General features: G+C 35.8%; 1 protein-coding gene across 1 annotated transcript in view; it reads left to right on the top strand.

Moving 5' to 3' along the window:
* The window catches only part of LOC118277991 (dystrophin, isoforms A/C/F/G/H), a 438,713-nt gene that overhangs the window by 353,449 nt on the left and 69,464 nt on the right, over window positions 1-15,800 (top strand). The window contains 1 exon segment of the mRNA XM_050700084.1: window positions 13,501-13,673. Within this exon segment, the coding sequence (XP_050556041.1) occupies window positions 13,501-13,673 (173 nt within the window).

Genomic DNA, 15,800 nt, shown 5'->3' with positions numbered 1-15,800 from the left:
TTCAAAAAGAGGTGGGAGTCTGGAAATCTCAAAATAGCAATTTAAACAAAGCCTTTATTTAATACAAGCAAATCAGCGGATCAATAGCGAGTATGTACCTACATAACAGTACCTAAGTATACTTCACCACAACATAATCAAAACAGCTTCTAAACTATTACATTTTAAACCTACATTATCCTAATTTTAGCTCACCTTCTTTTATGTAAAATACCTTAATTTCACCTACCCTTTCACTCCATTAATCACGTCAGAGACCCTATTAAATATTCCCGGTAGATGGCGCCACGTTATGACGTCACTACATATAAGTATATTATGTACTCAGTGTAATATGCCTGGTGTTACGCAAGATATGAGACAGAGGTGCCTCTAATCATATGGAATAAACTCCAAGGGTTTACCTGAAGATAAATTGGTTAATGGTTTGTTTTTGGTGTTCAATTTGAAACTGTATTAGTATGAATATAAGGTGCTTATTGTCTTGTACTGAAAAAATTATTTAGACCTGTAAAAATCAGTAATGTTAAAATGATTATAGGTGAACTTAACAACAAAGATTATGTATCATGCTTAAACACAATATTAATAAGCATATTTGGATCCGGAGCTGCGGACTACCTAGCGAGTTTACCGGGGCTCTGGCTCGAAAAGCAGGAGTAGGAACGGGGTAGATTTTAGTCAGTAAGAGTCTGACACTCCCTCTTGCTAAAGCGGGAGATGTCATTGGATGGTTTTCCCCCCTCAAAAAACAACATATTCGGATTCTAAATCATTATAAAACTTAAATGGTATGCTAGAAAAACCTGAAAGCCTTTTAACCCTCTCAGATTAATCAGCTTATCACCCGTAATACAGTTAAAAGACAATCGACCATATAAAAAAAGTACGCTTAGCGCAACTTGTAACAATACGTCAAGCCGTCACACCACCCAATAACTAATATTTCCATAACCACTTGAAGTATGAAGGCAACAATATTCAGTAAATACAATTTAAGTTCACCTGTCTGTGTGTCCCGACAGTATGCAACAGTAACGCCACGTGCAACGTGCAACCTCTGAACGACGTGACTGGTTCTATCCGGTTACAACCGGGTATAAAAGTGTTGCAGAAATTCCAATGTTCTAAATGTTTATTTAAACGATTAAAGTCTGTAACAAAGATAATTCTTGGTTACATATTTATCTATGTATAAAAATCAATTGCTGTTCGTTGGTCTCGCTAAACCTCGAGAACGACTGGACCGATTGGGAAAATTTTTTGTCTGAAGTTGTTTGTGGAAGTTTAGAGACGTTTTAAAAGGTGAAAAAAACAATATTTAGGACAGTACAAAGTTTATCGGGCCAGCTAGAATAATATAATACTTTACAATTTATATTGGAGCGTTTATCGCTCGATTAAAATCATGACATCGTATAAATCTCTGTACTTATAAAATACGTATTGCCATTCTCTTATATTATTAAATAGACTTAAAAAAAATAGTAAATTATTTTAATGCCAAAGTAAGAACTAAGAAGAGTAAAACTTCTGTTCGCAAGTGTCGTGGTGGTCGGTAACCGGCGCCATTCGGATTAAACCGGATAAAAAGACACCTGAAGTATTGGTTCCCGACGTAGTTGCAGTTTATCAGACAAGCTTATTATGTAGTCTCCATGTGAAATGTGGAAATGTAGCTGTATTTATGGATGAATAAATTATTTATTTAAGGCAATATCTGGAAGTAAAGGAAAAAAGTGCTAATAAATAATTGTGTTACTTACTTGATGAATAACCGTAGAAGTTTGTGAACCTTTAGTTTTTAATTCATAATAGCTACTGTTAATACCTGTAGTATTCTTTTAATTATCATTAGAAATGCGGTATGAATTTTATGTAAACATGCTCTTTATTTTCTATTACTATTAGTGGCCTTTAATTGGCTTTTTGACACATATTATATTCTTTTTAATGAAATTATATAACTGTGGGCTTCCCATGCAATAAATATTAAGTAATTTTCATGAAAAAACTCACAAACTAGTATTATTGTTAGCCTAAACAAAATCTTATCATTTCCACCCAACACAAATCTAAAACAACAACCAAACAGAACAACAGCAGAAACATTATGCAGGCAGACACTTGGAGTTCTGCCCACCCTCTGTAGGCACAGATACCTTATCTAACGAAGACGTCAGGACTCCAAGTTGCAGGTGTATCTGGCCCACTTTATTGTAACATTGTGTATTATATTCATTCTGTGTTTCGTCTGGAATTCGCGGTGAGGGCGCAGAAAATGGCTGAGATTACTTAGTGATGGCAGTGGTAATGTAATGTTTGTATGTTGTGACATTTTGGTTGGCTTATAATTTGGGTAGGAATTCTTGACAGGTCAGAAATAATCTGGAGTAGATAAAAAATTGGAACCGAATGAAAAACATATCCGTTAACTTTGCAACACTGAAGCTAAACTATGCTGTGGTTATGATTAACAAAAGCTTAATTTCTATCTCTTCAGGATTACCTTTGTTCTACGTATAACATTTTTTTAACAAATCACATCAACTATCCAACTCGGTTTCTCAGCTGTACTATTTTCCACATCGCCAATCTCAGCTTCTACTAAACCTGTATTTGTTTAAAACTAACCTTCGTATAAAGAATTCCTTTAAATATTTCCGCTCAAACGAACCGCAAAGCTAGTACATAGATGTTTAAAAAGAAATTTCGATTCGATGCAATACTTGTAGGTACAGCACTAAGGAACTTGTTAAACTAACAAAAGCGGTGCTGTGCCGGGTGAGCGAGCAGCGAGCGCACTCCTACCACATACTTGGAGGGTTTGGTTATCTAGACGAGGGTAACTTGGGGGAAGATAAAGATGAATATTAAAACAAACATAATCATAGATGTAGTTTAAGTAAGCGTGGAGTATCGAGGAGGTAAAATATCAGTTACTATTGTACTCAAGGCTGTATAGGTACAAGTGGGTTGGTCACTTTAGTCAAAGACAAAGGATCTGCAAACGTGTGTGACAAACAAAATGTCCAAGTGCAGCATCCAGCTGAACCGAGTGTGGGAACACCTTAACTCAGCTCCATTGGAGCGCAACCGCGACGGGTCGTTATCGCAGGTGGCCGGCCCGGTTATATCCACCTAAATCCGGTTACAACCCGGTTACCAGCCAGGGATTACTCGCTTGATCCGGTTCCCGGTTCTACAGTCGTTTGCAACTTGATTTATTCACTTGGATGTACCGAGTTTTTTTACTAATGTATTTCCCTTTTTTCGATTTCGGATTACGGTTGATGTATGTGCAATGTTTTCTGATGGGTTCCGGGATTCAAGGGGGTTCGACGGGGACTAAATCATTTTAGATTGGGTTCGGCTTAATGATGCTTTGTCTAAACGGGTCTGATGAACATAAATCATATTTTGTACGTAAATCTAAAGTGTAATGCACGGTTCTGTGTATGTTTTGTCAATATTCCTAAAAAAAAACATTTTTCTAAAGGCTAATCTGACTGCAAAGAGTTATCTAATGACGTCACTTAATTACGGACCCATCTCCCGAAATTAACGCTGAATTTGGAAAACGTGAACCAAAAATTTAGAACTAATTACCGCATGACAAACTTCCACACCCCAATAATTTCTAAATTACATTCGAAATGAAACTGTCCATTGCTGTGACAAATATGATTATTGCGAACATAAATTATGCTAACTCAAAGCAAAAACTGGCCGCCATTTTGTCAAATTGCTAGCCGGATATAACCGGTTGAAACCGGTTTAATCCGGCTACCTTTATCATGTTAATTCGTAGCGACATGATTTTAATATACTTAGAAATGTTTAGGCGTTTATAATTTGTATTAATTTTAATTAATTATCCTATTTATATGAGTCTGAAGTATTTTATTGACCGGGCTTTGTTAATTACATTCATTAATCACCTAGGTCTATAGCTCTTTAATGCTGAACATTGCTTTTTCTAAATTGCACAAAACCAATTAAAATTTACCTTAAAATCTTAATAGTTTATTTATGTTGAATTTTGTATACTTATTGTTCATTTACGTGTCAAAATTTTCTATGCAATGCGATTCTAAATTGAATTTATTTTCGGTTAAATTTGGAAATGTCCAATCAATTACTGAGCCTGAGATTTGACAGGCAATTAAATTAGGCTTATAGAGACCAGGGATGAAAAATTGATTAATTCGTTCACTTTAATGATTTGTAAACCATTACTTACATAATTCTTTTGACAACTGACAACCAGCTTAGGTGACATTTAACGAATTTTTTATTGTAAGCTATAAGTGACATTTAACAGTATAGGTTAGTTTAAGTGCTATGTGACCTAAGTAACTCTTACTTAAGGGATAGTTTAGGAGTGGTTAGTGAAAACGGCTATAAAAATCAATAAATGTCTCAATAATTTAACAATTCTATTCACGTTTTGATCCTAATCAGAGCCGGGTAATGTGTCCGGTCAATTTGCAACTCCTTACATTTGACGCCCGAGTATACCCGGGCTGGGTATTAGGGCTTTGTTGGCCGGTTATAATTTGTTCCCGGACATGCCGGGACGTGACGTTGCTAACGTGTTTGGAATATAACGTCACGGTTGAATAAAGCCCCACTGGGGGGAGTTTCTCATTCAGATTCGCAACTGAATTTTAAAATGGTGACTCTTTGTAATTGGTGGATATTTTGTGTGTATTGTGACTAGTTTGAGTTGGTTATATGATGTTTGTAAGAGTTAATATTTTTATGTTAAGTAAAGTGTATTTTCTTTAGCTGTTATTATTCAAATTAGTAGTTTTGAGAAGGAATTTTGAACCAGTGATGAATTTGAATTAGTCTCTAAAGCCGATTTCCTTAAAATTATTACGCTAAAATTGTTATGTATGGCGATTATTAACTGTGTTAATACTAATATGATTATGTATATCGAGTCATTTTAGCAGCAACCACAAGACCACACCCTACCTACACTCACTACTAAACCTCTTATAAAGTTACAACAACTGCCAATCTAAGCCTTAGAAACTCCCCCCCACCCCACTGCAGTTGCACTCCGACACAGCCGTACAACTCCGATCAACACCTAAATATGTATTTTCCACACAAACTTGGTATTCCCGTCTAAATACTAAGTGGAGGTATTAAAGCCCCAGACTCCCGCACGTAGTCTAGGAGCCCGCATTAAAGTATAAGCTACAAGTAGGCCGGGAGCCGACTGTATCAATTTAACGATACGACCCGCCAGGTTATCGCACACCTGTGCCTGGGCCTCACAGAGTAACGAGATTAGGACTAGCTTTGTGCCTAACTGGAAGTTACCTTATTTAGTATTTTGTTTAGTTATTTTATAGAAAATTTGTAGACTAAATTGCTAGTTGTTTTAGAAATTATTTATGGGATATCATATTATAGAGAGTATTACGTTGTAATGATAAACTTTAAATTTCTTGATTTTAGAATAAGTTATATTTTTAGAAAACCTGATTGTTATCTATTGGTTTCTGGTAGCGGCTTCGTCTGCGTTCCTACCAACTCAGCTCAGAATCCGGTCAGTAGTTTAAGTGTGATACTGTGATGAATCTGTTTTTCGAAAATTATTCCCTAGTACTTCCAATAAAGTAAAAGGCAAGAAAAATACCCCGGACAGTTAGCCGGTAGCCGCGGTATATTTTTCAATAAATCCTTCCTAACTCGACTCATTCGTTTGAGCAAGTTACTGCAAAGTTAGCGGGGATACACCATCTGCATAATAATCTTTGTTCATAACAAGCTGAATAAAAGTACTTAAGTAAATCTGGCAGGTAATAAATCTCGAAGGACCTTAGACAGGGGAAGATGGATCGCCAGGGGAAGGTGTAATCAGGTAGTGAATTAAACGCCAGGGTAGAGAACTCATATTATTGTATGACTTTATGATTACTGGTTGGATGGGTTCATTTGTGGTTCGTAATCTGATTAGTGATATTTGGAAGATAAAATCGGAGAAACATTATTTATAGTAAATTAACTAACTATGACGGTTGACTCACGTAAATATACTAAGGAAAGGTTTCGAGTCACAGAAGGACTCTTCATCATGAGGAGCGTGACGTCGCGCAGCCTACTGAAACTAGTAGAGCTTTTCTCAGTATATCTACGTAAATAAACCGTTATTTTTGTATCTATTCAAGTTCTGAATAAAATATCACTATTAGGCATTTGGTTTTGTATTTAGTATTCTCGCACGTGGTTTCTGTATTTAGTTTAGTACTACAATATTGATGATGTACTACTCACATATTACAACTTCTGGAAAAGTTGTTCGATCTAAAAAAGACTTTCAGAATAGGCATTATTTAACTACTAACTAGTGTCAACACTAGAACTAAAGAACTTTTCTCTTCAAAAACGTTTCTTGCTGAAAACCTAGTTTTTTATATGTAAGTATACCTATTTAATACAATTGTCTCGGCTAAAAGGTTGTTATTGAGAGTAATAAGTAGAAAAATTTCCCCCGAGACGCAAGATTTTGGAGCTCCGAGACCAAATAAATAATGAACGTGGAATTGAACAGCGTTTTGTCAAAGGAATTTCTACATACGAGCAAATTGCTATTAATACAAAATACGCCTAGAGATAAATTAAAATACATTACATTACTTTGTTCTTGTATGGAAATCTTAAGCATAATAAAGTATATAAAGTAGTACATACTGGCTTATGTACTGAGCTGAATATCAGTAGGTATGTAACGTAAATCTACTATCTTTCGCTTTCTAGAGTTTTTAGGGACATCTTATGCCATTTATAAAAATACTTTCAAGTTTCTAAATAAACAGAAACTGCAATCATTTCAATGTTTGGATGTTTGTCCGTCAATCACTCTAAAACTACTGAACGGATTTTAATGAAATTTGGTATACAGACAGGGTATGAGCTGACTTGAGTGATAGGATACTTTTTGTCCTATGGGAACGCGGACGAAGCCACTGGCAGAAGCTAATTATAGTTATTAGCTAAGTTCGTATCTACAAACATCGAGCTATTTGCTCAGTTATTTTATAATATTTTCACATAGAATGTAAAGAGTTGCAAAGGATATTTAAGAGAATATTTTCTACAAAGGATATTGCTTTCATTACGGCACGTATTTTGAATATTTATTCAGCAACATTCTTATAATTACAAAGAAGATAGAAGAGACTGTAGAGCTATTTCTTTTGAAGTAGTGTCGACAAACTCTTATATTTTATGAAGTATAAGTAATATTCACACGTAAACCATTGAAATTTTACATTTATCGGTGACACGTGAAAACCGATAACCGTATCACTATCGAGTTAAATCGACAAACATTTACAGTTACAGTAAACCGAATGAAAAGCCGAAAATCTGGTTAAAAATGTTTAAAATGGTCAAGTTTTTTTTAACTGGCCTCCGTAATCAACGTACAGTCGGACAATACAAACATTTTTAGTTACAAAAACGATTTTTAATTAATTCTCGATTGAATTTTGCTACGTTTTGGGAATGTGAATGATTTAAACCGATTGATATTGAACTGTAACGATTTAAAACGATTGCTAACGGAATCTCGTTATGAATGGAATTATTGACGTTAAATCCGGTTTCCGTGGCTGCATCGTTTTATTTCTTTGCTTTTATTTCCATTGGAGCGGTTGATTTTAACGCGAATATTATTTTACCTATCATGGGTAAAATTGATGATTTTCATTTTGCGTAAACTTTTTGCCATCAGGATATGAATTGATTTTAAAAATGATTTTAAAAATTTAGTCTCCAGATTCGCATTGAGTATTGTCCAATTATGTAGTTACTTCTTACTATATGGATACTTTCAGTACATGTTCCTTTAAAGAAACACTAACTAGGTTAAAAATAAACCAGCTAAACTGCAACATCTATAGGTTTTTAATTAAAAAGTTAAGTAGAACTCGAGTCAAAGTTTAAGTGTACTAAATTATAATTGTTTTACGCGTTTCCGAGTAATAAAATAAAGCATCATAATTGCGTGAAGGGTCGTAACTTAGTTTTAAGAAGTTACGATTAAGTTTGTTGTTGGGAACTTCCCTACAGGGGCTGCAGGGTCCGCCGGCTTGCTCCGTTCTCATGCTCCGATTGCCAAAACTCCTTAAACCTTGTCCTTCCTTAAATGCTCTGTATTTTTGTTATTAATCTAATGTGGAAAGTGGTGGGAATGGAAAATATGATTAATTGCTTTGTTTCATAGATTTTCGAAGAATGAATGAGGTTTTAGAATTAGACCTATGGGTTGAGAAAAGGGATAGTTTCGATAATTACAGCGTCTGAACATAACTTAATATAACCTTATATTTGTTATGCCCTTTGTCATCAACCTATTAGTAACCTATGACTGCACAGTTGGCGCGGTGGCTGGGCAACTGACTGCCGCGCAACATGTAGCGGGTTTAATTCCCGCACGGAGCAATTTTATTTATGCGATGTGAAATGTGTATATGAAATTGTATGTTAAAAGACACCTAAATGTAAAAGGGTTAGTTTAGATACCTTTACGGCAAGTAACTCTCAGTTAAGAGGTGGTTGACGAAAACAGCCATTCGTCTTTTAGCACAGAATTCCAAATAAATAACGAAATTCTTAAGCCTAAATAAAATGTTTCTCGAAATTACATTGCTTACAAATTCATCTCACAGAACCGAATCTAGTTTAAAAAGCATTCAATCACATTAAGATTTTCAATTTCAAAAAAGGGTTTTTATGACCTAGCCTCGTAGGGTACCTAAATCAGTCTGAGAGGCCAACGTCTAGACCTAAAACAGTTTTAAACGACCTACAATCTGTCACATACGGTTTGTAATAGCTAACCGTTTGTTATAGTTACTTGTGGAAACAAAAACATGGCTGACATTTGTTCTAAAATATGTAGGATGATATGTTATGAACATATTTTTAGGTGTTATTTACATGAGTATAAACACAAAATCTACATGAAGCTTATCCCAAGTTAGTTATATTAATATGTAAAACAAATTAGGTATGAATTCAGCCCCAAACACATAAACAAAACATACTTATTATACTTAAGAATTTAACCAGTGCTTTACAAAGGATTTGCTTCTAATATCAATGTCACGTCCTTTTATCCCCGTGGAGTAGGCAGAGGTGCATCTGCATATTACGGCAGGTAATGCCTCTATATACTGTACACCGACTGTTTACCATTTGTGTTATAAGTCCCACGTAATAGTCGGTGAGATTTTTTTAAAACCGAAATAAGCCTAGTAATCCTTTGCCCGACCCGGGAATCGAAGACAACTTGCCCGGCAGGCACTTGCGACCACTCGACCAACGAAGCAGTCATCAATCGATATGTAATTGGTATTTGACTTTAATAAGTAGCTTAAAGTGAACATTAACTTCTACCTACAGCTTAGAAATTGATCAACAACGTAACTGTTAGAACGATACTTCATCCACGCAAGGTTCAGAAAGGTATCAGTCACCTCACTTAAAATAAAGACATTATCTAAGGCTTCACCGCCAACCTCACCATACAAGACAATTCAGATAGAATCTCCCCTCCAACATTACCATAGGAACTGCAGGGTCCATTCTACCCCCAAACAGGTTGATTTGACCTCCTCAACGGCGTGCACCTTTGCAAGAACAACAATGGAAAGTCTTGGTATTAAAGCGGCCTTATTATAATAAACCCTTCGTATTATTAAAGACTGCGCGTGAGGCGCCGATAGCTAGGGTAAACAACATCCATATTGCCTGGGGTTATCGTTATAGTGATGCGAGTATATGGGATTTTATCGATGGTTTTGAAATATATCGATATGATGAGAAATGCTCTTTACTCATATAGTTTGATTATACGGTAAAGTAATAGCAAGGCATAATATAGTATATAATCTAGTGGTAATATTATGATGATTCGCTTATTTCATAGCTATCGAGTTATTAAAAAAAAACCAGCTATAAATGGATGTTCCATTACTTATAATTTAGTGGTAACCCATTTGACATTTTAAAATACCACATTTTGTAGAAGTGCGATCGATAAAACTATTAATAACTAAAAACTATCGACACTCCCCGTCACTAGCTGCTACTAAGGGTCGGGTCGGCCACTAGGTAAGCTGTGTACACAGCCCTCACTACGTTTATGGCAGCGCCCTCTATAGGTACTCACTTTAAACAAACTAGAGCCTTCTAAAACAATAGCTGTGTACAATGAGGGAGTCAAATTAACCAAAAAGATTATCTTTGTCTTTTTAATGATAATGTTTAAAGCAACTCTCGGTTGTCGGTTTTACCTTACAAGGAAAATTGAGGATTACAATCTTTGTAGATTAGACTCTCGACTGTGTTCTCACCCCAAATTAGGTATATTATGGAAACTATACTGTAATTGGTGCATGGTATACCATAAAAGGCAGAGATACACGCAAGACAATAAGTACACTTGGTCTAAACTAAGAGGGGAAAATCATCCAGTCAGTTCTCTCGCCTTGGGCGAAGTGAGAGGGAGTGTCAGACTATTAATGACTTAAAACCTCGTTCCTAATTTTTTAACCGAAGCCCCGATTAACCTGCTAGGTAGTCCACTCACATACAGTAGGGTCGGCATCAGCACTACTGGGCCCCATCTGTCGTGGTCTGATGGCTCTTTGAAACACTTTAATATCCAAAGATACATAAATTAACATACATAGATATTCGAAAATCTAAGAATATTCCTATAGTTACTTTACCAATATCATTAAAGGCAGTTCCCCGAAGCTACAGTCACACCTTCGACATAGGCAGACACATCGACACCACTAAATCCTTCAATCCGTTAATTAGAAAATGAGTAAACAGTGTCTTGGTGTTTGTGTTGCGAGTTACACGGCTATCAGTTATTCATGAGTTCACAAACTTTCGGTCAATAATTAAACTTGTTGTTTGGTCCGGCCGATGTAAACACGGGTTAGTGGTGACTACAGGCCGAGCGTTTGGGAATACTGCGGGAGATGAGCTATCATTTTTAGTTTAGTTATTTTGCTTAGTATCACTCTTTTTATTCAAAAAAGCAACACAATGTTAATATGGTTTTGTTATAATCAGTTTTTCCTACACATTTTAGTCATAAGATCATTTTCTGAAATCGTGCTTTTGCTTTTTTTAATATGCTAATGTATTCCGATAGTTGATTCTCTTTCTGGCCATGGAAAAATTGAACTTATAAAGTACTTAAGTATAAGTAACTGGTGAAAAATAGTGTAAAGGAAAATTGAGAATGTACCCACATATCTACGTATTACAATTTATTTTTCTAGTCTCTATCGCCCTCATAACAATAACATTAACTACAGAACTAAAACTCCTACCAATCAACATCAAGTGACTCGCATAACTTTTTCTAAAAGCTCCTCAAACAAATGAACGACTAGTCGCAAAACCTGCGACGGTAATACCCGACAATTTCGTCGCAGTCGGCAAATGGCGACCACGCGGTAAAGTCCTACAAATTGAGCACTTATTCCTGACCGAGTGTTCTTACTGAGACTGTGGGCAAAAACTACAAGTGTTATTATTATGGTGGCTTCAAAAATATTGTGTTTATGATCTTGATAATTTGTAACAAAATACATAATCTGTATTTCTTTAGAAGATACTGTGGCGAGACATGACATATGACAGACGACAAAAGTCGCACGTAGACGATCAATGAGTAACGGTTGACATCATAAATCCTACATCGCACATATTAAATTTACATACGAATAAACATGGATAGAAAATCCCAACGAATAATAGTTGGGCAGAAAGCCCGTTAGGCATGATCACCTGGCCTGGTCGGAGAATCTTCCTTTTCTAATAGAACTTTACCTTCTCTGTTCCCTCGAATACAATTTAAAGCAAACTATTATCTTAAACAGAGAAATACCATGATCATAGGATAACACCACGTCTATATTTCTTCTAAAGCAATTCAAATCACTTTAAATAATGCATCTGTAGTGTACACAGTGGTCTACAAATGTAATAGTCTAAGAAAAGAAGCACTGAAACACCTCAGATAATATTTTGGTTTATCCGAAGTAAAAATCAGACGCTCTACAGTCTCATCAATTTAAGATCAAAATTATTTCTAGAACTCATCCAGCAGAAATACAATTGAAATTCCCATTATTATACACAGTTATGTACTTTGATATCAACCCCTTTCGTATCGCTACCTCCAGAGCCATCCATTACTCATAGACTATGACATATAATATCTATGTTGCATGGAATCACAGCATGAATAATACATACGTTACAGTACCGACTAGTAAATACTAGCTAGTAATGGAATCAGTTCGCTCTCTTACTGCGGATGAAAAGAAAATATGGCCGCCATTGTACCTAGACACATAGGTTTGTACCCACGTGGGTAAATGGAGCAATGTTGTTCTTGTATTAGTCTGTAATTGTCGTTTGTGATTTTCTTCAGGTTTAAAAAAACCGTTCCCTCATGCTAGGATTTGCTCCTGTGTCGTTAGTGCGTTTACAAACATACAAGTTCACATGCACATGACATCCGAAACAACATGATTTAACGTGTACGGCAGCCGCGTTGTCCAGCCAGTTGACCAGCGGGACAACCGTGCAGTCAAATCATACTTATTCAATGTAGTTTTTGATATTAACTGATGATTCCAGACGGCATTATTGTCATATTGCAAAAAATAACGCATTTTACGAGTTGATCGAGTTCTCGACAACATAATATCATCGCTTTTATAGTATTATTCTTTTGTCTATATCAATTATGATATTACACAATAGAACAAAACTCATAAACAAACTTCTAACTATCAATGGAAGCTGTTAATCATCGAATTTTCACCTTTGTTTCGTGATTTTAAAACATTCTATTCACAGTTTTTCGTATCGAAAGAACTAAAGAGTGCTTTAAATAATTAAGAGCTAATCAAACATGTTTTGGGCTTATTTGAATAATGATTATCAATATGATATATTTTGTGATACTCATAAAGTGGGCATTGTGTATTTCGATGCGTTTCAAGGGATCTGGATGTATGTGCGTATAAGTAGTTTTATTGTGATTTCCATCTACTGCAATTCCTCTAAATTAAAATCTACAACAGTGACTGACCAATAAAATATTGAAACTATGAAACCCGATACGTCTCACGGACATCAAGCTGTAAAGAAATTAATCAAAATATGTCATAAGAACATTTAAATTGAAATAACTTTGGTATATTTCATTGCTCCTAAGATCTGGAAAATGCCGGTATATAAGACATATTGTTTCTTGCGCGGATCGGGCACACCAAGAGTTAAAACCTTCGTTAAAATCAGTCGTCATGTAATGGATAGCAGTATCACGATGACCGCCTCCCAATCGTGAAGATTACAGTAGTAACCCCCTCTCTTCAGAGCCTTTGTTCAACACTGCACATGATGATGGTGGTATTAATCTTTGTTTCCTTGTTCCAGGATCTTCAATCAGAGATCGAGACACACCGCGATGTGTACGCGTCGCTCACCGGGACGGGGCGCCGGCTGCTCGGCTCCCTCTCCTCGCAGGAGGACGCCGTCATGCTGCAGAGGAGGCTCGACGAGATGAACCAGCGGTGGCATCATCTCAAGGCCAAGAGCATGGCCATCAGGTGGGTGACTTGTTGAAGAGTTTCTTTATTATGCTGTTATTTCATATTACACTTTGTATTTTAATTAATGTATTAATCTTCTACGCTAGTCTGAGCAATAAGTGTCAGTTTCGATTCCTACGTAGAGTCAAATTTATCACAAATTTTCAATAGATAAGAGTCTGGAATTTCTCTGACTATCTTTACAGCAGTGTAAATAGCAAATATTTGTACGTTCCTTTCTCATAAAATGTGTCAAAATATTATGCCAGCTAAGCTATTAAAAACTTAATCAGCACTGGTGCAACACTCGGTGACACGTAAAATGTTAGTTTCCAATAGCGCATATATTCCAAATGTTATTGGACAGCCGGTATTCCAGGCAGATTCGTCTAAAACAATCAATATGTCCAGTAACCCAATAACCGGCCCGGTGCCCGGCGGCGATCGCGACTGCAACCCGTTGCGGCGACTGGTTGCTAAACCAATTACGTCACTGGTTGCTCGCTGTAATTGCCATTAATGTACTGAGGCTCGAATAGATACGTGTACTGACGTTTATGGCAGTTTGTGCACTAGGAATTAGTGTCTTGATCGTTGATGTGAATTAATTACCTAAACTGCAGAAAATATTAAGACTGGGTGTATTTAAAAATATTGATATGAAAATATGTATACAGCTAGTTGACTAGCACCCATTATAGGTATAAATAGCGGTTACGTCCAACTTAATAAAACGTATTTAAAAATTTCTTTATGAAAATATGTATATAGCCAGTTGACTAGCACCCATTATAGGTATAAATAGCGGTTACGTCCAACTTAATAAAACGTCAAAACTCCGAACGGCAACTTTTACAAAAGTGCATACAGAAAATTCATATTCAGGTGCGAAGCATTTTCTATAGAAAGTTCTGGAACCACCTTCAAACTAAAAGTAGAAAATGAAACTCATTTTGCTGGACCAGGAATTAATTTGCGAAGTGTCACAACATCGCACCCCCACTCGGGAGGGGACTGCTCCCCTCTAGTTGTAAACTCCACCATAAAATGTATACTGCTAAAGGTTTTTGATAGGAAATAAATTGAAGAGCTAATTCTATTTGGGTTAGATCGATCTTTGGATAAGGTTTGTGGTTTGGTGTCGGCCAATTACTGCTGTACTTATTTTGTAGATTGGATTTTAGGGTTGACACAGGATAAATTAGCACTGGGGTCTTTTTTGTCGTCAAATGCGAACTCTTAGTGATTCAGAAGTCGTTACTCGGCAATACGAATGTATTAAATAAATCTACAGTAACCCATCACGATTTTAAACCTATTTCAAGACTACGTTACGAAATGTGATGATGAATAACCCTTCATATCACATAATATTGTGTCAAACCTTATAAAACCAGACTTTAAATTAACCCTCAAATTTCACCCACACATGGGACTTTAAAAAAGTTGAGCGTATTTACAGACACTGAACAAAAACAGGCCATTAAGTGTTATTTATGGGGTTGGAAAACATGGGACCTACCACGTGAAATAATAAGGGAAATATGTCGCTTCGTAGATGAAATACTGATGGAGTGGCAAGATTTTATGGAACGATGTCAAACAGTTTGACACTTTATTAAAAGATAATTAAGATTTATATTTGGATGAAAGCTTTAAATCAGGGGTTGGTATTGGTATGAAGGTAGGCTGGAGTGGACCTGCACACCACAATGAAAATAAAGGTGAAATGGCATTACTAAAATAATCATGAACAATAATTTACGCAATTTACTTTAAGAATATCAATTTCAATGACAATTTGACTGTACAAAGTATTAATTTCATTAAGTCGAAATTCTTCCAATGAATTCCATCAGTCAAAACAATTCGAGAAACTTCTAATAAAACTAAAAATGTATATCTATCTCACTTTACAGTTTGAAGTTTCAATAGCTCTCTCTCGCTCCAACGCTAAAAGGGTTGGCGTTGGACTCAGGGTTGTCAATTAATTGAGAATTAGATATTCACTTTGTAAAAGGTAATTGTGTACTTACTGACACTTACTTTTACAGAATTATTTTAAAAGATAACTTTCTTTTGAGAACTATGTCGAGTATCATTAAAATAATTACTGTTATAACGTCAAAAGGGACTTTATTAAAG

The sequence above is a fragment of the Spodoptera frugiperda genome, chromosome 18, assembly GCF_023101765.2.
Source record: "Spodoptera frugiperda isolate SF20-4 chromosome 18, AGI-APGP_CSIRO_Sfru_2.0, whole genome shotgun sequence".
Taxonomy (NCBI): Eukaryota; Metazoa; Arthropoda; class Insecta; order Lepidoptera; family Noctuidae; genus Spodoptera; species Spodoptera frugiperda.
This window is presented reverse-complemented; position numbering and strand designations above follow the sequence as displayed.